Genomic DNA, 23,539 nt, shown 5'->3' with positions numbered 1-23,539 from the left:
GGGGGAGGATTTTGTAGACAATTAACAAGATTCAACATTATTATGGAAAAGGACAAGGATGGGTCTCACCCATGCCCTCCACCTCCTCTAAGACTTCCAATTTCCTGGTCCCCAACACCTCTTCACTATGGACATCCAATCCCTGTACACTTGTATCCCCCACGCAGATGGCATAAAAGCCCTCTGCTTCTTCCACTCCCGCAAGCCCAACCGGTTCCCCCTCCACCGACACCCTCATCCGCTTCACTGAACTCGTCCTTATCCTTAACAACTTCTCCCTTAACTCCTCCCACTTCCTACAGACTAAGGGGGTGGCCATGGGCCTAAGTTATGCCTGCCTCTTCGTAGGGTATGTGGAACAGTCCCTTTTCCGTTACTACACTGGCACTATACCCCACTTCTTCCTCTGCTACATCGATGACTGTATCGGTGCTGCCTTGTGCTCCCACAAGGAGCTTGAACCGTTCATCAACTTTACTAATACCTTTCACCCCAACCTCAAATTCACCTGGATGATCTCCGATACCTCCCTCTCCTTCCTGGACCTCTCTGTCTCCATCTCTGGTGATCGCCTCAAAACTGACATCTATTTCAAGCCCACTGACTCCCACAGCTACCTACACACCTCCTCTCACCCACCTTCCTGCAAGAATGTGATCTCCTACTCCCAATTCCTCTGCCTCCACCATGTCTGCTCCCAAGATGGGGTATTCCACTCCCGCATATTGCAAATGTTCTCCTATTTTAAGGACCGTAACTTCCCCCTTCCGGTGATCAAAAATGCCCTCAACCACATCTCTTGCATTTCCCACACCTCTGCCCTCACATCCCCTCCCCCTAACAAAAATAAAGACAGAATCCCCTTTGTCCTCATAAATCACTCCACCAACCTCATCCAATGTATCATTCTCCGCCACTTCTGCCACCTACAATCCGACCCCACAACCAAACATATATTTCCCTCCCCACCCCCATCTGCTCTCTCCATGATTCCCTCGTCCGCTCCATGCTCCCCACTAACGCCACCACACCCAGCACCTTTTCCTGCAACCGCAGGAGGTGCTACACCTGTCCTTACACCTCTTCGCCCACCCCACCTCATGTGGCCTCCTCTACATCAGTGAGACCAAGCGGAGACTCAGAGACTGTTTTGTACAGCATCTGTGCTCTGTTTGCAACAAATGACAACACCTTCCGGTCGCGAACCATTTTAACTACCCTCCCACTCCCTGGGTGGCACATCCATCCTGGGCCTCCTCCAATGTCACAATAACGCCACCCGGAAACTGCAGGAGCAGCACCTCATATTCTGCCTTGGGAGCAGACAGCCCAAAGGCCTAAACATGGATTTCATCAGTTTTAAAATCTCCCGACCCACCCCTGGCCTCATCCCATGACCAACCCTCCCTAAGGTTTTGGAGCAGATCTGTAGCTCAGGTTGTGGCTGATACCCTCCCTCTCATCTCTGCCTCCTTGACCTGACACAACGTGTCCATCTTCTCTCCTGCCTATCTGCCCCTCCCACCTCACTGATCAATCCCCACAACTCCTTGCCTGCACTCACTTGTCACCATCCCACCTAACTTCCCCAGCCGCACCTCTCCTCTCTCTATTTATTTCTGAGCTCCCTTCCCCCTCCCCATTTCTGAAGAAGGGTCCTGACCCGAAACATCAACGTTCCTGCTCATCTGATACTGCCTGGCCCGCTGTGTTCCTCCAGCTCCACACTGTGTTACCTCCCTTTTTCTGCCCTGTGAAACTTATTTCAAAGAGAAAAACAGGAATGAGAGGGAGAACTCACAAAGAAAACACAAATAAAAGTTATGAAATTGAGCTGAATGAATCTGGTCATTTGTGGGGACAGCTGGAGGAGAAAGTGACCACAAAAGTTGCCAAACTGTTGTAAAAACCCAACTGCTTCATTAATGTCCTTCAGGGAGGAGAACCTGCCACCGAGCCTGGTCCTACACAAGTCTCTGGCCTCTTTGAAGAAGGGAACAAGAGAGAGAGAGATGGAGATAGGAGCAGCAGGGAACAATGGAATGGGACTTTATATCTCCAGAACACAACCAGAGCTTTGAAAGAATACCCAGATCCTCACCTTCCACCTCCTGGAAGGGCTAAAGCAACAGCTGGATGTGAACACCATCCCCTCCAGGTTCCATTTACCTCACACACCATCCCCACTTGTCAGACATCAAGATTAGATGAACAGACCCTTCATCCAATCAAATACTAAGGAAAACTGGCGTCATTGTCTTCAGTCCCAGCCACAACTCCACTCCCTCACCACCAACTCAATCCCTCTCGCCTGATGACTGAGGTTCTTCACGACCAGGACATTATATTTCACTGGAAGATGAGCTTCCAACTCCCCACTCGACCCCACCTCACAATGCGCCGAGATCTCTGTTCCCCTCTAATTCTGGCTCACGGAGAGTCCTGATTTTATATCCCTCCATATTTGCTGACTATGCCTTCAGCTGACAAGGCCAGAAGCTCTGGAATTTCCTCGCTAACCCTTTCTGCCCCTCAACCTCACTTTCCTCTTTTAGGATATTTGTTAGCATCTAGCTCTTTGAACAATTGCTTAGTTTCTGCCCAAACATCTCGTTATGTGGCCATATGTCAAACGTTGCTTCTAACATTCCTCTGAAGTACCATATAATAGTCTGATGTTTGACAAGCACTATGATAAATACAAGTTATTATTGATTGTTGTTCATTTATCATTGGTGCATGAATAAGCTGCAACTCCTCACCTCATAGCACTGGACTGTCTGTGATCCTAGACTCAGCTCTTTGTGCAACTCCTACATTTCCATATTTCCCCATGGTGTATGTGCCCTGTCTCTCTCCAGGTTGCATCTTTGGTTGAAGTTTCATCCACACAGACCGTGAATGATGTGATGTAGTAATTGGTTAAAGCTCTTTCCACAGTCAGTTCACCGGAACACTCAGATACGTTCATGTCCCAGTACTTTTCCAGACACCCTGATGTTTGAAATCTTTTCCCACAGACAGAACACCCAGAAAAACATTTCTCCTTCCACATTCAAAGGCTGGTGGTATTCTGATAAATCAATGAACCTGTCAGATCTTAATTAATGTTTGGTTTGAAATTCCTGTCTCCTAATCATAGCCCTCCAAAACATATCTCATTCTGAACCTTGGAAAATAATTGTCAGCATTAGTCTCACTATCAGTCCAGGATACATATCAAGAAATTACTATTCTAGTTTCGACGGAAAATTCTTGCCCCTGTCAAAATTGTCAAACTTGCTGTTCAATTAAACTCGGGCAAAATCAGCAACAATGACTCAACAAAAGTAACAGGAATTTTTCCAAATAAGTCAGAAAGTTGGCCCCAGTGTCTGTGCTCTGCAGTGCCCATTAGTTATGGAAGGTGCTGTTAGAATTGTAGAATTATGGAATCATACGAGTAGACACTGCATGCTCTCTCTGCTGAGAGAGGCACAGACCTGAAAGGAGGCTGGCAGCTAGAGTGAGCCCCACTTTCTTGGAAATCATCTATCCTAAATTGACGGACTGAAGCTTCAGGTAGAGGATCGTCTGACTTGCGCAGACCCCTCCGCACTGGGCTATCAAAGATCATGAGTGTGGGGCTGAGATGCAGCCAATGCTGATCCAAGCAGCAATGCTCACATCCCATGAATGAACATATGGAGAAATCTGAACCCCGTTCAGCCACGCCTCAATTTTAAAATCCCCATCCTTGGTTTCAAACTCCTCCCAAGGTCTTCCCTCTCTATTTCCACATGCTCCATCTAACCCCACAGTCAGAACAAACCTCAATCCTCCCACAGTCAAGGGCTGATCATATTCACCTTCTGATTCATGAAATGACTCTTTTAGATCATGGCCCAGTTCTTCTCTCGAAACATAATTCACAAACCCTGGGTTATTGCATTACCTGGAGGAAAATGAAGGGTTACAAAATGTTGTCCCCTTCTCCCAAGTGCTTCCAGAGCAGGAGCAGTGCAGGAGAAGGCATAGAACAGCTGTCGCCAGCAGTAAGGTCGATCAGTCTCTTCTTGGAGCAGCAGCCACCAGAGGGAGGGGGAGCTAACCGAGCAGCTTCGTGGTCTGTACTGAGCCGACAGCCGCTTGCCCTGGAAACCCTGACTCAATGGGCGGGGGGAGGGGAACAATGGGTGAGGGAGGGGGCTCTGGTGACCGCGCTCCTGGTTCTCAGCCTGGAACCTGAGGCTGTCACCGCCGAGCACAGCGATTCCTATTGGCTGTCTCACGGTCCCCCACCCCCCACCCAGCGATGGTGGACATCACAATGCAGAAGAGAGTGCAAGAACTACAGATGGTGGAGTCAGAGACAACAGAGTGCGGAGCTGGAGGAACACAGCAGGCCAGGCAGCACCAGAGGAGCAGGAAAGTTGATGTTTCGGGTCGGAACCCTTCTTCATTCCATCAGTGCATTTCTAAAGGTCCCGACCCGAAACGTCAACTTTCCTGCTGCTCTGGTGCTGCCTGGATTGCTGTGTTCCTCCAGCTCCACACTGTGTCATCACAATGCAGAAGTTGTCCAACGAACTTAAGAATGAAACTTCCTCCTTTGTGCAACAGTTGGGAGTAATGTCTCCCCCCTTTCCATTTCTTTTCTCATCCTGGGAGGAAGGGGGGAATGCTTTTCAACATGCAGCAACTGAAGGGAAAGGAACTGAATCCAGGGAGGGAGCATGCTCTGGAAATGTTGGTTCAGGTATGTTTTGAACTCTCAGCTTCAAACATTTGTTTGCCTGCCTCAAAGGGTGGCCTTTTTCCTCATGTTCACAATTACAGGATTTCTATCACAGATGGTCAGAAAATTATAAATATTGCACCATATATAAAACAGGTAATGTTTTATATAACATTTATACATGCATATACATTTAGGCTCGGGCCAGCATGAAAATTTTCATGTCTGTGTGTCCTGGACAGCAAGCACTCAGCAGTAAAACTGAAAAAAAAACTGCAGATGCAGGACATCAGAAACAAAAACAGAAATTGCTGGAAAAGCTCAGCAGGTCTGGCAGCATCTGTAGAGAGAAATCAGAGTTAACGTTTTGGATCCAGTGACCACTCCTCACAACTGAGCAGTGACCTGTTGAACAACAAGACTTTTCATCTTGAGGAGAATGAGTTACAGTAGTGTTAGAAGGAAGGCAGAGTACCTGGTAAGGTGACTTCCAACTTTTGGAATCAAAAGAAAATCTCACATTGAACCTGGAATTTGTCTATTTTGAATAATTACTCTGCACTGGTAGCAACAGCTTTTTACAACTCCTTTCAGATGACATTACAAGGGAAGGAATTGCAGGCAGAAATCTCAAAGCTATTATATTTTGCACCTTGTAAAATAGGATTTGAATACTTGCTACAGGAGGCCATGTTAACTGAGTTCGTAGAAAATGCACTGTTTAATTAGCAATTAAGTCTAAACTTCATTTTCTTTTCTTCATAAATTGGAGCACCATGCATTAGAAGCTGTCTGTTCAGGGATCATGGGATAACTGTGAAACGAGCAGCATTTGGGCAAAATTGTTCTGCATCCAAAATCCCTATTTACAATCTAGGACTGTGTTGCCAAGTATGCTGCTGGGGAAAAAAAGGAATAGGCTTCCTTCCTTGGCTGGTTTTCCAACCACTAACCTTTTAGCAAACAGCCAAATGCAATGACCAATTATCCTGTTCAAGCATGTCACTTCTTACTGATCCAGATTGAATTTCATTCAACACTGATCAGCCCATTTGACCAGCTTGTGTATATCCTCCAATGTAGGCTAAGGCTATCCTCCCGTTGATCACCCATTTCTTTTGTATCATCTGCAAACTAACTGATAATCCTATGACATTCAAGTCCAAGTCATTTATATAAACCATAAACAGCAAGGGTCCAACATTGACCACTACGGGACACCGCTGCCCACAGAATTCTAGTCAGGAAAAATAAAACACCCCTTAACCATCATCATCTATTTCACTTATGGATCTAATTTGCCAATTTTCAATAGATTCCATGGTCTCTTCCTTTTGTTATCAGTCTCCTGTGCAGGACTTGTCAAAAGGCTGGCTGACATCTGAAGAGACTACGTCAAAAATATTGCCCTCATTGACACTTCTGGACATCTCAACAAAAAACTGAATCAACCTTAAAAAATGCCATCTGACTCTTCGTGATTAACCCCTGCCTCTCGACATGCAAATTATTTCTGTCCCTCACAATTACTTCCAATTACCACCAAGGTGAGACTGACTGGCTAGTTGTTTCTTGGTTTATTCTTTGCTCCATTCGAGAATAAAAGTACCACGGGATGTGGGGCAGACGGGCCAATGGACCGAGAACTGGCAGATGGAGTTTAATTTAGATAAACATGAGGTGCTGCATTTTGGAAAGACAAATCAGGGCAGGACTTATGCACTTAATGGTAAGGTGCCGCGGTGTGTTGCTGAACAAAGAGACCTTGGAGTGTAGGTTCATAGTTCCTTGAATATAGAGTCGCAGGTAGATAGGATAGTGAAGAAGGCTTTTAGTATGCTTGCTTTTATTGGTCAGTGCATTGAATATAGGAGTTCAGAGGTGATGTTGCAGCTGTAGATGACATTGGTTCGGCCACTTTGGATTATTGCATGCAGTTCTGGTCTCCCTCCTACAGGAAGAATGTTGTGAAACTTGAAAGGATTCGGGAAAGATTTACTTGGATGTTGCCCATTTTGGAGAGTTTGAACTATAGGAAATGTCTGAATAGGTTGTTTTCCCCTGGAGTGTCAGAGTCTGAGGGGTGACCTTATAGAGATTTATAAAATCATGAAGGGCATCGATAGGGTAAATAGGCAAGGTCTTTTTCCTGGGGTGGGGGAGTCCAAAACTAGAGGGCATAGGTTTAAGGTGAAAGGGGAACATATAAAAGGGACCTAAGGGGCAACTTTTTCCATGCAGAGGGTGGTGTGCGTATAATGAGCTGCCAGAGGAAGTGGTGGAGGCTCGTATGATTACAACATTTGAAAGGCATCTGGATGGGTATATGAATAGCAAAGGTTTAGAGGGATGTGTGCCAAATACTGGCAAATGGGACTAGATTTATATACAACATCTGGTCAGGATGGACAAGTTGGCTCGAGGGGTCTGTTTTTGTGCTGTAGGACTCTATGACTATCCTTCACTTCTCTAGCACCTTTCCTGTCATCAGAGGGAAACTGAAAATTTTTTGCAAGCGCCCCTAATATTTCATCCCAACGACATCAGATACATTTCACCTCACACAGGAGGTTTGTCTATATTTAAGCCTGCTATACTTGTCAAAACCTGCTCCCTCTCTATGTTAATTTCTTTAAATTCTATCACAGACGTTCACCTTGATTCATCTCTCTCACTAGTGAACACAGACACAAAGCATTCATTTAGAACTGGGCCTAGATCATCCACTTCCACACATTACCGCTGTGGTCCTTAATGGGCCTTCTTCTCTGCCCCGTTATCCTTTAACCATCCTTTATCCTTTATCTGTAAAAAGTTGAATCAAGTTGGTCAGGCATGAACTCCCCTTACAAATATGCGTGCCAACTGTTCTTGATTAATCCCTGCCTCTCCAATATAAATTAATTCTGACTCTCAGACTACTCAAAACCTCCCCTCTGTCCATTTTTTAAAATTCGATGACAGATTGTCTCCCTGAATCATCTCTCACTAATGAACACTGACACAAAGTATTCATTTAGAACCAGGCCAACGTCCTCTGGCTCCACACACAGATTACTGCTGTGGCCCTTAATGGGCCTCACTCATTCCCCCTTTGTGCTTTAAAGATTAATGTAGCTGTAAAACAATTGAGCATTTTTCTTTATTTTACCTGGCTGCATCAATTCATTTTCCCCTTATAGCGCTCCACATCTACCCATTTAAATTCCCTCTTGCACATTTACCTGAAAGAATCTGCTCCCTGCACACTCTGGCCAAATCATTATCTGGTCTTATTAAAAATCAAACAATTTAGAACTTTCATTTGAGGCCTATCCTTGTCCTTTTCCAGAAAAATCCCAAATATTTTTAAAAGAGTTACGGAAACTATCTTCAAAATGCTCTCCAATTGATCCTTCAACGTTAGGCAACAAAAGGTGACAAGTAGTTAAGTACAGGACCTACCCATTCCTTGTTGGGACTTCTATACACTGGCTTCGAAAGCTGTGCTGGATCTATTTTAGAAGTTCCTTGAAACCTTTCACACTGTGATAACCACTGTGAATTTTGGGGAAGTTGAGATACCCCGCTATCATGACCTTAATACTTCTACAATTCCCGAAAGTTGCCTCCTTACCTGTGCTTCTAGTTTTACCCATCCAGGTTTATTTAAGGAGTTTTCTAAGATGTCATCTTTCCTTATTGCCGTAATAAATTCCCTAAACATACTGTCACACCTCCTCTTCTTTTGTCTCCTTTGCTCTATCGCATGAAGACCCTGCATGAAGACTATCGTTGGTACCTATGTGTTCCAATCCTGCCTTTCTCTCAAACATGTGTCAGTGACAGCAATATCATCATACCCCATTTTCAATTTGTATTCTGAACTCATCTGTCTTCTCCATCAAACTCTTAGCATTATTATCAATGCCATTCAATCATGTCAAACTCCCTTGTACCTGAACTGGCCTGTCATGTCGATGCCTTCCTGACGCATTTGTTGATTCTTCTCTTTTCTCTCTGGATCCCACCCTCTTGCCAAGTTAATTTGCACACGTCCCAACAGCACTTGGAACTAAATTCCCGGCATTTCTGGCTATATCTCACTCTGGATGTGCCTTCTCCCAGTAAAGGATACTGATTATCTTATCTCTAAGGCATTCAGGATTAGACAAAGACTTGATGCAACACAGTTTTAACAAAAAGCTGATTTATATTTTTTGGTGGACAGGTGGACAGTCTTTACCCAGTGTAAGTGTGATGTACAGCAATATTGTGATCATTTCCACAACCTATTCTTCTGATACACAATTGTATCACCATTTTATCTACAATATCAGCCCCTGTCATGGACCAGGGTTTAATAACGTCAATACAAATGGCAAAATGACCAAGGCTCCTTCCTTGGTGGGAGTAAAAACAAAACCCTCCACCTGTGGTTCTTTATGAAGTTGCTGGTGTATTAGCAAACAGCAAAGCCTTTTCCACAAACACAACAGGTGAACGGGATCCACCCAGTGTCATTTTACTGATGTGTTAACAGCTTCGATGACAGAGTAAATCCCTTCCCACATACCGAACAAGTGAAAGGTCTCTCCATGGAATGAACAGGCTGTTGTATCAGCATGTAAGTTGACTGAGTGAATCTTTCTCCCCAATGTGAACTCGCTGGTGTCTCCGCAGATTGTACAATTTGGTAAATCCCTTCCCACAATCAAAGCAGGTGAATGGTTTCTCCCTGGTATGAACTCGCTGGTGCTCCAGCAGTCTGCTTGAGTGAATGAATCCTTTTCCACATTCAGAGCAGGTGTATGGTATCTCCCCAGTGTGAACTTGCTGGTGTTTCAGCAGGTTGGATGACAAATTGAATCCTTTTCCACATTCAGAGCAGGTGAATGCTTTCTCCCCAGTGTGAATCCGCTGGTGTCTCAGCAGGTTGTATAATTTGGTAAATCCCTTCCCACAATCAGAGCAGGTGAATGGTTTCTCCCCAGTTTGAACTTGCTGGTGTCTCAGCAGGTTGTATAATTTGGCAAATCCCTTCCCACAATCGGAGCAGGTGAATGGTTTCTCTTTGGTATGAACTCGCTGGTGCTCCAGCAATCTACAAGAGTGTGTGAATCCTTTCCCACATTCAGAACAGGTGAATGGTCTCTCTCCAGTGTGAATTCCCTGGTGTTCCAGCAGTCTAGATGACTGAGTGAATCCTGTCCCACACACTGAGCAGGTGAATCGTCTCTCCCCAGTGTGAACGCGTTGGTGTATCCGTAGGCTAGATGATGAAGTGAATGCCTTCCCACAATTGGAGCAGATGAATGGTTTCTCTTCAGCGTGAATTCCCTGGTGTTCCAACAGTTTAGATGACTGAGTGAATCCCTTCCCACACACTGAGCAGGTGAATGGTCTCTCCCCAGTGTGAACACATTGGTGTATCCGCAGGCTGGATGACGAAGTGAATCCCTGTCCACAACTGGAGCAGGTGAATGGTCTCTCCCCAGTGTGAAGTCGTTGGTGTCTCAGCAGGCTGGATGACTGAGTAAATCCCATCCCACAATCAGAGCAGATGAATGGTCTGTCCCCAGTGTGACTGCGTTGGTGATTTTCCAGCTGGGATGGGTAAAAAAATCCCTTCCCACAATCCACACATTTCCACATTCTCTCCCCAGTGTGTCTGCGCTGGCGTTTGGACATTTCAGGTGAATTTCACAGACTCTCCCACGTACAGAAGATATATGCTTCTTCCTTCAATGTTCAAAATTCTGAGATGATTAGGTTGTGATAAACAGTGACTGTCAGATCTGGGTGTGGTTTCATTTGAAGTCTCTAATTGCAGATCACCCTTTCAAACACAAAACAAACATATTTGGAGAAACCAGAGGAACACACAGGTTGTGAAACTGTGACAAATTAATCTGGTCAGTTGTGGAGATTGCACTGAGGGGAACTGCTGAATTATAATTAAAACTGAACTGGTTTATAAATGTCCTTCAGAGAAGGGAACCAGTCAGTGTTTGCACAAAACTGCAGACAGAGAGGTAGGAGAGACAGGCATGAAGGAGAGGCATTTCGTAGATGTATAACTCAATCCTGTTCCTGTTTTCTCCCCTTCAATCCCTCTGAGGAGCTAAGAACATGTATATAGTTTCTTTAAAGTGGAGTTGCAGGGAGACAGGGTGGTGAAGGCAGCATTTGGCATGCTTGCCTTTATTGGTTATGCTGTGGCTCTATAGGACATTGGCCTAAAGAATCTCAGAAAATTGCATTCAATCTTGGTCTTGGTGTCCCTGCTATAGGAAAACTTGAAAGGCTTTAGAAAAGATTTACAAGGTTGTGTGCTGGGAAAGTTTGAGCTATAGGGAAAGGATGAATGGGCTGGGGCTTTGTTCACTAGAGTGTTAGAGACTAAGGGGTGACCATATAGAGGTTTATAAAATCATGAGGATATGGATCAGGTGAATAGCGAAGGTCTATTTCCCAGCATAGGGGAGTCCGAAATTAGAGGACATAGGTTCAAAGTGAGAAGGGAAAGGTCCTCAGGGACCATCTTTTCACAGATGGTGGTGCATGTATGAAATGAACTGCCAAAGGAGGTGGTTGGAGGCAGGTACATGTACAACATTTAAAAGGTATCTGGAAGGGTACATGATTAGGAAGTATTTAGAGGGATATGGGTGAAATGCTGGAAAATGGGATGAGATCAGTCTGGGATGTCTGTTTGGCATGGATGAGCTGGACTGAAGGGTCTGTTTTCGTGCTGTATAACTCCATGATTGAATGATTAAGCAAAATGTTGGAAATCTGAAATAAAAACAGAAAATGCAGGTGCTATTCAACAGGGTCAGCAGCATCTGAAATGGTGACAGATGCAGGAACCATTGCAACCTTGAAGTATTTTCGATGATCATACAAGGCATTACAACATAGGTTACATTCGGAGTGCTGGAAAATGGGACTAGAGTAAATAGGTGCTTGATATGGATATGACGGGGGTCATTGTGATCGACAGTTTTGTGCCTGAGACTCTGACCCCACTTTGTTCCGTGTTTATCTGTGATTCTCTCTTTTAGTAAGCAGGCAGGGATGGCAGGCAGTGAAGAATACAAATTGGCCTTCTTAGTGAGAGGATTCGAGTATAGGAGCAGGGATAATGTTTCTGTAGGGGTTGTGGTGAGCCCACACCTGGGGTATTGTGTGCACCGTTGTTCTCCATTCCCGACAAAGGTTGCTGTGGCTATCGAGAGATTGTACAGAAACTTTGCCCACCTCATTCCTGGAATGTTAGGACTGATGTATGAAGAGAAAAACAAAAAAAATCTATCCTTGTTTCATCCTCCTTTCTTTTGTTTCTCTGAACCGCTGACTGCATTACTAACTAATATTCTACCTCCCAATTCCCAATTTGTATCTGATCCATTTAAGCCTACATTTTAGATCCCATTCACCTGCTATTCTAATTTAAAACCTCACCAATGGAATGAGCAAAAGCACCCCCCCACCTCCCCACCGCCAAGAGGTTTGTCCCAGCTCTGCCCAGGGGCAAATGCACAGGTCCAAACTCACACAGAAACGGTCCCAATACCTCAAGAATCTAAACTCTTCTCTGGTACACCATTTCTCCAGACTCATCGGATCTGTCCTCTTGTCCCTGCTCTCGTTAGCACATTGCACTGGGAGTAAGTCTGACATTCTTATTTTTCAGATCCTGTAGTTTAATGTATCTCCTATCTGCCTACATTCAGCTTTCAGGCCCTCATCCCTTTGTTTAGCTGTGTCACGGAACCCATGTGTTCCACGACCATTGGGTGTTCACCCTCCAGCTCCAGTATGTCCTGCAGCCGCTCTGTGATATCCCTGATTCTGGCACCAGGCAGGTCAGATACCATCCAGGATTCATGTCTACCGCCTGTCTGTATCCCCGACTATTGAATCTCCTATCACAATAGCCCTGGCGCTCGTTTTGCTCTCCTTCTGTGCAGCAGAGCCACCTGTGGTGCCACAAACGTGGCTGTTGCCGATTTCCACTGAGACCAGCCCAGACTATCCCCAACAGCATGAAAAGTACAATATCTGTTTGAAAAGGGGATGACCACTGGGGACGCCTGCACTTCCTTCATGTGCCTTTTCCATTATCTGCTGGTCACCCATTTACTTTCTGCCTGTGCAATTCTCACCTGCCTTGTGATCAACTCACTACAGGTGCTGTCCAGTATATTCTCAGTGTTGCGGATGGTTCAAAGTGAGTCCCACTCACAGCACCAGCTCGGAAAAGTGGTTCGCCAATTGGTGGAGATGGACAGACTTCCTCCACATGTAGTTGTCAGGGACACTGGAAGCTTCCCTTATTTCCCACATTGTGAAGAGGAGCACACCAGGAGTCTGATGCCTCCTGTCATGACTTCTTTTGTAATTTAAGCTAGTTACTCCCTTTAAAAGAATTTAATGGACCTAAGGATATTCCTTCCTTTCAAACATGTCTGTTTTGATTGAAAGCCCCTGCCTTTACATAAGCTGATACATTATACTTCAAAACTACAAGAAAATACTCTGCAGGTATCACTTACCAATTGGCTCTTTCCATTGTGACCGTATCACTTTCTGAACTGCCCAAACTTTGACTGAGCACCACACTCAATCTTTCAGCTTTACCTTTCCGTGTCTCACCTCCCTCTCTAGTTTCACCCAACTCCAAAGCACTCACATTGAGCCAAACAACACATGCAATTCAGCACTTTATAACCCTCCCAACTGAACATGGACTTCAGTTTCTGCATCAACAAAGATTTGTCAGGATCTGGAATGTTCCATCTGAAAAAGAGTGCTAGAATTTCAGTCCGTAAGGAATTTTAAAAGTAAGTTTGCAGGTATTTGAGAATGAGGAAATTATATGTTTAAATCATGAAGTTGGTGACTGGGACTAAATATGTTAGTTCTTTCAAAAAGACGAGGTGTAATTTGGATAAGTCTGTGCTCCCTCTCTCAGGCTAATATGTCCTTCCTCAGCTGCAGGGCCCAGAACCGAGCACATACCTCACGGGTGATCTAACCACGAACTGGAACATCTTGCTGCTTTTAGAGTTACAAACGTATGGGAGATATTTTCCCACAGACAGAACAGACAAACCTTTATCCTTTCACAATTAAATGCCAATGATATTCAGATCCTGATGATTCCTCTGACTGTCAGGACTTATTTTGAGATCCCGGTCTGCAAATTATTCTCCATTAATATCCTGTGAAACGAATTCATAGAAAAAAAAAAACTGTCAGTCCAGGATACAAATCTAGAAAAGATAAACATTTCTCTTGAGTTGTTTGCAGTATAAACGCTCTCTTCAAATCGCCCCGCCTGCACCCTGGAAGCACGCGCGTGCGCGTTGGTGAACCTCGCCCCCAATAAAGATGGCGGCGGTTACCGGGACCTGTCACTGCCGGAGACCCGCAGTTGTTATCACGTTTGCTACAAACGCAGGTCCGAGAGTCTCTAATTCGGGTCTAGCGGCCTTCGCCAGGTGTTCATAAAACCTCCTACTCCAAACTGACTCCGTTTTTCTCCGGTACCCGCTTTTCTGTCTCTGTCTCCAGAATTTACTGAGGCGCCTGTCACAGCGGCACTGGGCCCGCGTAAATGATCACGTGTTCTCCGGCCCCTCGTCCACTTCTATTGGTTGGAAGACCAGCCGCAGCCGCTTGGTCCTCCCGCCCCGCCCTCCCCTCTCCTATTGGTCGGTGAGCTGTCGTCAATCAGCCCAGCCACTTTGTGACGTTATGGTGGGATCCGCCCTCTGTCTCAGAGATGATAAGAATTGCCGATATTGGAGTCAGAGATAACCCAGTTTGGAGCTGGAGGAACACAGCAGGCCAGGCAGCATTAAAAGAGCAGGAAAGCTTTGTTCCTCTAGCTCCACACTGCGTTATCTTCTCCCTCTCATTGCCCTGGAATTAGCTTCATCATTCACAGTGAATATGCCAGTGTCAGACAGCAAAAGTGCTGGTGACCATTCACACCCACAATGTCATGAGCAGTTAGACAAAGGCAATAAATGCTGGCCTAGCCAATGATGTTCACATCCTTTGAGTGAAGAAAGGCAGCGGTCCAGGTCATGGTGGCTTACTGCTCAAATCAAATTATTTTTTGCATTACTGATTTTAGTTCACCAAAATCCATATATTACAGCAAACATGGGTCTGTCACTCAGCAGGAATCATCACCTTTAGGAGAATTTAGAGAGTGCATATCAGGTGCGATTGGAGACAATGCAAAAGCTAAAAGAACTGCGGATGCTGTCCATCAGGAGCAAAAACAGAAGTTGCTGGGAAAACTCAGCAGGTCTGGCAGCATCTGTGAAGACAGAATCAGAGTTAACGTTGGGTCCAGTGACCCTTCCTCAGAACTGGAACTTCTGATTTTGTCTTCATAGATGCTGCCAGACCTGCTGAGCTTTTCCAGCAACTTCTGTTTTTGTTGGAGACAATGTGTTGGGACACGAGATTTTTCAGAAACAAGAGAGTAAAGAATGTTTGATTAAAAGTGGAATTGTATTTTCTGACTCTCTATCCTGGACTGACAATGATGATGATTTTTATGATTTTGTTTTGCACAGCAATTTGATTCTTTAGGACCTGAAATTCATTGGCCTGTGAATCGAGAAGCAGAAATGTTTGACAGTTCTGGCTGCTTCAAAAGTTTTAAGTCACCAGATAAACAATATGTCCTATGCACAGTAGTGAGAGTGTTCCAGTGTAGGTCCTTTGGAAAGGGCTCTAACCAGCTAAACAGTCACCACAAAATCACACCATTAAGAGCATGGAGAGACTGTACATGCGCTCTGTGTGTCAATGAGGCTCGAACTGATTATCGAACCTTGAAGGATACAAGACAGATTGAATGAGTGCTTTGAAGTATGCAGCATTTAATTTGCATTTCTCTTTGGAACCACATTCAGCACATTATACTGCCATAGATATGGGTTGTGGGACTTACTAGGTTCTTTTGCTGAACATATTTTGGGTTTCCCATGGCAAGCTATTGCAGATTTGCTTTTGAGTAATCTATAGCTTACTTGGTGGAGTTTTTGAGGGGAAATAAAGCAGGGCAATTTGCCTAGCTCTGCTTGAGGGGAAGAAATCCCCAGAGGTGACCTCTGTGAGAGGCAGTGAGCTTTGTGGCAGCAAGTAGCAAATTGAATAGTTAACAGCAAACCAAACAAATGCAGATGCTGGAAATCAGAAAGAAGAACAGAAATTGCTGGAGAAAAGTCAGCAGATCTGGCAGCATCTGTGGAGAGAATGCAGAGTTAACGTTTCGGGTCCACTGACCCTTCTTCAGTTCTCACAGACATCTCGATGGCAGCAAACTATTAGTTACAAACCCAGAAGGGAAAGTGGAACCAGTGGAGGGTGAACAGGAATCAAACTAGCATGGAAAAGCAGCTGAAGTGAAAGCACAGATTGATTGATTTGATTTATTGTCAGGAGTACCTAAGTACAGTCAAAAACTTTGTTTGTGCACAGTACAGGCAGATCATAGTAATCAAGGACATACAGATTATAGGGTGAGAAAAAAAATACTTGGACAGAGCAAGGCATACAGGTTACACTGCACAGGGTGTGCATGAAGCAAGATCAACGAGTCCATTCAGGAGAGAAGAAATTGTTCGTGAACCTGTTGGTACATGTTCAAGCTTCTGTATCTTCCGCCTGATGGAAAAAATTGCAGGAGAGCATTACCAGGGTGGGATGGGTTTTTAATGATGTTGGCAGCCTTTCTGCAGCACTGAGAGGTGTAAATGGAGTCTATGGATGGGAAGTTGGCTTCCGTGATTGTCTGGGCTGCGTACACAACCTTCTGCCATTTCTTGCGGTCCTGAGTAGAACAGCTGCCACACCAGGCTGTCATGCACCCAGACGGTATGTTTTCTGTGGTGCATCTATAAAAGTTGGTAAGAGTCCTTATGGACATGCTGAATTTCCTAAGCCTCCTGAGGAAGGAGTGGAATTGTTGTGCCTTCTTCACTGTTGCATCTACGTTGGAAGTCTAGGACAGGTCATCGGTTATCGTCACTTCTGGGAACTTAATGGTCTCAACCTTCTCAATCTCTGCTCTGTTGATGTACGTGGGCACGTGTTCTCCTCTTTTCTTTCTGAAGTCAATAATCTGTTCTCACTGAGGTGCTGAGAAAGTGTTGAAGATGGAAGTGAATCAAAAGGACTGATGTGTTTTCCCTGTCTTGGACTGATGGGTTTTCCCTGTCTTAGGGATGAATATTTCAAGGCAAATTGCCAGAGATTGAAAAGTTAACCAGCAGTGTTAGAGAAAATGGCTAGTGTTTCTCCAGAGAAAGTTGTACCAAAGAGGTATACTTGTGATCAATCTTACCTTCTTATGGATTCACCATAGGCAAAAATAGAGACAGAAGGGAGTCTGGTGGATTACTGTTTGAAGGGAAGTTTCTCCATTTTTCTCAAAGATGGAAGTGAGAAAGATTTTAATCCCGGGAGTTACAGACTCGGCACAAATTTTGTTATGAGAAATAGATTGACTTTTCTTCAAGACGTTTGTTGTATTAATACAGTGAATTTTTAGTAATTGTGTGTACCTCATTTTTTAGAATGATTTTAGATTGTGTTCTGGTAAATGAGTGTTATTTCTGGTGTTGTTTCCAACTTACAAATGAATCAGTGGATGATACATTGGAATTGATATAATGGGGTGCATAGTGTTTCCACAACTTGTGATGGTGAGCCACAGTATTTTTTTTATTCATTCACAGGATGAGGGCATCGCTAGCAAGGTAGCATTTATTGCCCATCCCTAATTGCCCAGAGGGCAATTAAGCGTCAACCACATTGTTGTGGGTCTGGAGTCACGTGTAGGCCAGATAAGGATAGCAGTTTCCCTCCCTAAAGGGCATTCATGAACCAGATGTTTTTTTTTTCCTGACAATTGACAATGGACAATTGACACACAGTCATCATTAGATTCTTGATTCTTAATTCCAGATATTTTGTTGAATTCAAATTCCACTTTCTGTTGCGGCTGGATTTGAACTGGGTCCCCAGAATGTTGTCTGGTCTCTGGCTTAATAGTCCAGCAATAATGCCAATAGGCCATCACCTCCCCTCCTAGTTCAGGAGCTATGTCGGTGAGTAAACATTCCTTGCCTATTTGTAATCCATCTGAGCGAAGAACTGATTCAAATAAAAATACTGATGTATCTACTTCAGTTATGGACTGTACTCAGGCAGCAAAAGTGTCTGCAGAATCACAAATTATATATGTTCAATGGCATAGACAAAGGCCTCAGTGACCTTGAACTGACCATAACACTTAAGATTGAATTAAATGTAAAATAAAACAATGAAGTGTGGACGCTGGAAAAAACATAAATTGCTAGAGAAACTCAGCAAATCTGGTAGCATCTGTGGAGAGAAAGTAGAGTTAATGCTTTGAGTCCAATGACCCTTCCTCAGAATGGATCTTAACTCAAAATGTCTCTGGTCTCTCTCTAAAGATGCTGCCTGACCTGCTGAGTTTCTCCAGCAATTTCTGTTTTTGTTGTTGAATTAGGGATGTATTCCAGTGCTGAAACATTACAGAATACAACAGTAAGGAGTTCAGCAATGAACAACTCACAACGAATTGTGTGGAAGGCTCGAAGTACAAAGAAAAATGAAAGTCCAACTTATGAATGTGTTGATGACACTCACAAAGAGTGAAATAAATGTTCTTTTCAATGGGATCAAGGAGAACTGAAGGTCAGACCAACCAAAAATATGAAACCCTGCTCTTGAACATAAAATGGATTTTGATAATGTGACCAAGGAAGATGGTAACCAATGAAGTATTAAGTTGTTGGTCTTTATGGTGAACCAAATGCTTTTTCCAATTGGTTCTGACAGTGCAGATATTTGAATCTTCTCCGAGCAAAAGAATTCTGGACAACTATTAGAGGGTGGTACAGTGGCTCAGTGATTAGCACTGCTGCCTCACAGTGCCAGGGACCCAGGTTCAATTCCACCCTCAGGTGACTGTCTGCATGGAGTTTGCACATTCTCCCTGTGTCTGCATGGGTTTCCGCCGGGTACTCCAGCTTCCTCCCACAGTCCAAAGATGTGCAGGTTAGGTGGATTGGCCATGCTAAATTGCCCTCTAGTGTCCATGGATGTGTAGCTTAGGTGGGTTATAGGGGGGATGGGTCTGGGTGGGATGCTGCAAGTGTCAATGTGGACTTGTTGGGCCGAAGGGCCTGTTTCCACACTGTAGGGATTCTATGACTACATGCCCAACTGAGAAATCAGAGCGAATATCAGAGGCCTGTGTCATAACTTTCTGGTTTGTCCCCAAATAAATGAATGGACCTTCAAGATTTTTTGGAAATGAGGAAACTCTTAGGGAATAAAAGTAAAACTGGGGTCAAAGCATCCATAGATGTATAGGGTCATGGTGAATGTCAGAGGGCTTATTTTGTTTTTTTTGATTATGTATGGTGGAGTTTGTTTTGGGAAGTGGTGCCTAAATCTCTGAAATGCTTACTGAGTATTCATATTTCCCCTTAAATGTTCACAGCCCTGGGATCATAATGACCTAGCTTGCTGCTCAGGGAGAAAAGTGAGCAGAGTTGGTCAATGAGAATCTCCAAAGACAGTGAGGCTGGAGAAACCAATCAGAAAGTGATGACCAGATTTGGACTGAATTCTCAACCCTAGAATGCGAACATTCTTGTTGACAATAACCATTCTGATGGTAAGAACAATCACTGAATTTGAAAGTGAACCAACAGGCTTATTTTGCAACAACAATTAGTATTCAATATTCCAGTAGTTGAGACATGAGGTCAGTGCACATCGCTGTGATTTCTGTGGGTCATAGCACTTCTGGAGTCTCTTTTTTTTTTACCTTAGTTTTTTTGGATCACTGTCTCCTTCAATGTTTACCTGAACTTTCACAGATACACCAATTCCTTTGCAGGCTCAACATTTCTAAATTACTTTTTCAGCCTTCCTGAAAAGTTGAATGTTCTAATCTACCTGAACTGCTCGATCTGCACACTGTTCAACTGTTGTTGCTTTCTTTTTTCTCTGCCTGCATTTCCATCCCCTGAAAATAGATTCCTAACCAAAACTTATCACTTTCACTGTTTTTAAGAGAATGAACTTTAGCGCACGTACTGGGTTTTACTGATCTAATACTAATCCAGCTATTTTATGGCAAATCTCTAATCATACATATGGATTTATTACAGACAAATCTAACCTAAATCTGTGTATTTTTGACTTCCACAACAATATGATGCTCAGATCTCTTCCCATGAGTCATCCAGCTTTGTGTCCTTGCCAATAGCTAAATATAGTTTGTATCTAAACAGGGTGACCCAGTGCTTTGACCTCTTTCTGACAAGAAATTCAGTTTTTTTTTCTCTTACAGCCACACTACAGCATCTGACCCTTAAAATGACAACAATTTATGAATTTTTATCACTGAGTTTACACAAAGTGCAATATGGCAATCTTAAATCTCATTAATTACACCAATATTCCAGTGAGGTGAGGTCTAACAACTCCATCTCAAGGTTGAGAGAAACTGCCCCTTCCCCTCCACCCCCACCACAAATACTTCCTGCAGATGTACATCTCAGTCTGTTTTTGTGTGTGAAAAGTCTTGTAAAAGATATATATTTGGGGAAGAGATTTGCTATTTTTTAAATGAACTGAAATTATTGAAATTACTGGGTCCCAGTCATTCAGTAAAAGCATTATCACTGATCAACTAGAGAGCTGTTTTATCATGGAAGTCTGGCAGCATCTGTGGAGAGAAAAACACGAGTTAATGTTTCAAGGAACAACTTCACGCCTCCCCGAAGAGCACCCCATCTAGACCCACTGTGGGAAGGGATTCCATTCCCTGTCAACAGGGAGAAGGCCATTCACCTGCTTGGATTGTGGGAAAGAATTTCTTGACCTGTCTACCCTGCACAAACACCAGTTTGCTGCCACTGGAGAGAGGCCATTCATCTGCTCTGAGTGTGGGAAGAAATTGAGTGAATATTTCACCCTGTTGAGACACCAGTGAGCTCACACTGGTGAGACTCCATCTACCTACTTGGACTGCAGAAAAGTATTCATACAGTTATGCAGTCTGCAGATGCAGATGCAGACTCACAATACCGAGAGTCCATTTACCTGCTCTGATTGTGGAAAAGAATGCACTCAGTCATCAAACTTGCTGAGACACCAGTGAATTCACACTGGGAAGAAACCATTTAAATGCTCCATCTGGGAAGCAATTCAGGGATTTATCTGATCTACAGAAACACCAGCGAGTTCATACTGGGGACTGACTATTCATCTGTTCTGAGTGCGGGAAGCAATTCACTCAGTCATCAAATCTGCAAAAACATGAGTGAATTCACAAGTGAGTACAGGGGTTGGATCTGCTGTTAATCAGCAACAACATTAATGCTTAACCTCTAAAATGTAGAAGAACAAGGGCAGCAGTTACATGAGACCATAACCACCTGCAAGCTCCCCTCCATGTTGGGCACCATCCTCACTTGGAATAATATTGGCTGTTCCTTCACTGTCACTGGGCAAAATCCTGGAACTCCCCTCTAACAGCATTGTGGCTATCCCAGGAGGCAGAACACCAGCACCTTCTCAAGCAGGACAATTTGGGATTGGCAATAAATGCAGACCTAAACATTGATACTGTATCCATGAATGTACTTTAAAATGAGGGAAAATCATGTCCAAGACTGATCCATGTTCATTTGGACAGTGGGTGAAGTGGGAGTGTCAGAGGGTTTCTTTCTGCTGGACTGGCCACTTTCAACACTTTGCTTCCAGTGAGGCTGATGCTGTTTGAGTCTGGGACTGCACATTCCCATTGAAATGATCCCCAAAAGCTGATGAAAGATATTTATTTCATCCTCAACTGTAAATAATATTTCTTCCCACTACAAAATATGAAACAAATACATGTCTCTGTCCCAGTGAATCTGCAGCACAAGGCCAAGCCAGTTGATCCAATTGGTCCCTGTTAGTATTTATACCCCACGTGCACCTCCACCTTCCCTCCTTCATCGCCCCCATCAGCACATCCTCTATTCCTTTCTCCCTCACGTATGTATCTAGCTTCTCCTTAAATATATTCCTGGTGTTCACCTCAACCACTTGTTGTCTCTTTGTTCTTTATTCTTTCATGGGGCAAGGGCATCAATAGCTAGGCAGCATTTATTGCCCATTCCCTGATTGCCCAAAGTGGGGGGTTAAGTTTCAACTACATTGCCGTGGGTCTGGAATCATATGTAGGTAATATGTAGGCAGCAAATAAGACCGTGACAACAAGGTGCAGGGCTGGATGAACACAGCAGGCCAAGCAGCATCATAGGAGCAGAAAGGCTGCTGTTTCGGGCCGAGACCCTTCATCAGAAAAGGGGGAGGGGAAGGGGGTTCTGAAATAAATAGGGAGAGAGTGGGAGGCGGATAGAAGATGGATAGAGGAGAGGATAGGTGGAGAGGAAACAAACAGGTCAAAGAGGCGGGGATGGGGCCAGTACAGGTGAGTGTAGGTGGGGAGTTAGGGAGGGGATAGGTCAGTCCAGGGAGGACGGACAGGTCAAGGGGGCGGGATGAGGTTAGGAGGTAGGAGATGGGGGTGCGGCTTGAGATGGGAGGAGGGGATAGGTGGGAGGAAGAACAGGTTAGGGAGGCAGGGACGAGCTGGACTGGTTTTGGGATGCGGTAGGGGGAGGGGAGATTTTGAAGCCTGTGAAATCCACATTGATTCCATTGGGCTGCAGGGTTCCCAAGCGGAATATGAGTTGCTGTTTCTGCAACCTTCGGGTGGCATCGTTGTGGCACTGCAGGAGGCCCAGGGGAATGGGAGGGGGAGTTGAAATGGTTCGCGACTGGGAGGTGCAGTTGTTTATTGCGAACCGAGCATAGGTGTTCTGCAAAGCAGTCCCCGAGCCTCCGCTTGGTTTCCCCGATGTAAAGGAAGCCACACCGGGTACAGCAGATGCAGTATACCAAATTGGCAGATATGCAGGTGAACATCTGCTTGATGTGGAAAGTCTTCTTGGGGCCTGGGATGGAGGTGAGGGAGGAGGTATGGGGGCAGGTGTAGCACTTCCTGCGATTGCAGGGAAAAGTGCCGGGTGTGGTGGGGCTGGAGGGGAGTGTGGAGCGGACAAGGGAGTCATGGAGAGAATGGTCCCTCCGGAAAGCAGATAAGGGTGGGGAAGGAAAGATGTCTTTGGTGGCGGGGTTGGATTGCAGATGGCGGAAGTGTCGGAGGATGATGCGTTGGATCCGGAGGTTGGTGGGGTGGTTTGTGAGGACGAGGGGGATTCTTTTTTGGTTCTTATTGCGTGGACGGGGTGTGAGGGATGAGTTGCGGGAGATGTGGGAGACAGGGTTGAGGGCGTTCTCGACCACTGAGGGGGGGAAGTTACGGTCCTTGAAAAACGAGGACAACTGAGATGTACGGGAGTGGAATGCCTCATCCTGGGAGCAGATTGTCACACCGAAGACTGGGGTTTAATTCCCCACCGGGGAGGGTACAGCATTTTTATAGGCCTTTTGTCGTGCAATGGTAGTGTCCCTGACCCTGGACCGGGAGGCCCGGGTATAAGACCTAGCTGCCCCAGAAGTTTGGAATAGCATCTCTGAACAAATTCATCAGAAACAACGGGTCAACTGGAAACAATTCAGGTTCCTGGGTGTGGTCCGCAACATCACCCCGCCCCTCATTGTCTCCGATTGGCTGGAGGACCATCCGTTCCAGTAACGGACCTCCAGCCGTACCTACTTCCTTTTGATCCGGAACTGACATCAGGCACCCAG

At 44.8% G+C, this 23,539-nt stretch overlaps 1 protein-coding gene across 5 annotated transcripts; it reads right to left on the bottom strand.

Annotated features, from left to right (window-relative positions):
- Positions 1-8,889: 8,889 nt before the first annotated feature.
- Positions 8,890-14,375, bottom strand: LOC109924761 (gastrula zinc finger protein XlCGF8.2DB-like). Of its 5 annotated transcripts, none has more exons than XM_048619138.1 (3): positions 14,255-14,375; positions 13,818-13,926; positions 8,890-10,535 (listed from the first exon to the last, which is right to left on the bottom strand). In XM_048619138.1, exon 3 carries the CDS (start codon positions 10,385-10,387, stop codon positions 9,317-9,319), a length of 1,071 nt encoding a protein of 356 aa, XP_048475095.1. In that variant the 5' UTR covers positions 10,388-10,535; positions 13,818-13,926; positions 14,255-14,375; the 3' UTR covers positions 8,890-9,316. The 5 variants fall into 5 exon arrangements, with proteins under 5 accessions (XP_048475095.1, XP_048475092.1, XP_020380342.2 ...); XM_048619135.1 differs by having other exon boundaries at positions 14,237-14,347; XM_020524753.2 differs by having other exon boundaries at positions 14,110-14,339.
- Positions 14,376-23,539: the final 9,164 nt, after the last annotated feature.

This window comes from Rhincodon typus, chromosome 42 (assembly GCF_021869965.1).
Source record: "Rhincodon typus isolate 14 chromosome 42, sRhiTyp1.1, whole genome shotgun sequence".
Taxonomy (NCBI): Eukaryota; Metazoa; Chordata; class Chondrichthyes; order Orectolobiformes; family Rhincodontidae; genus Rhincodon; species Rhincodon typus.
The sequence above is the reverse complement of the archived record's forward strand: the minus strand, read 5'-3'. Positions and strand labels throughout refer to the sequence as shown.

Bases quoted from the DNA above. Each gene is read 5' to 3' on its own strand.
- LOC109924761 (XM_048619138.1), bottom strand. From the start codon at position 10,387: ATGTCCAAACGCCAGCGCAGACACACTGGGGAGAGAATGTGGAAATGT.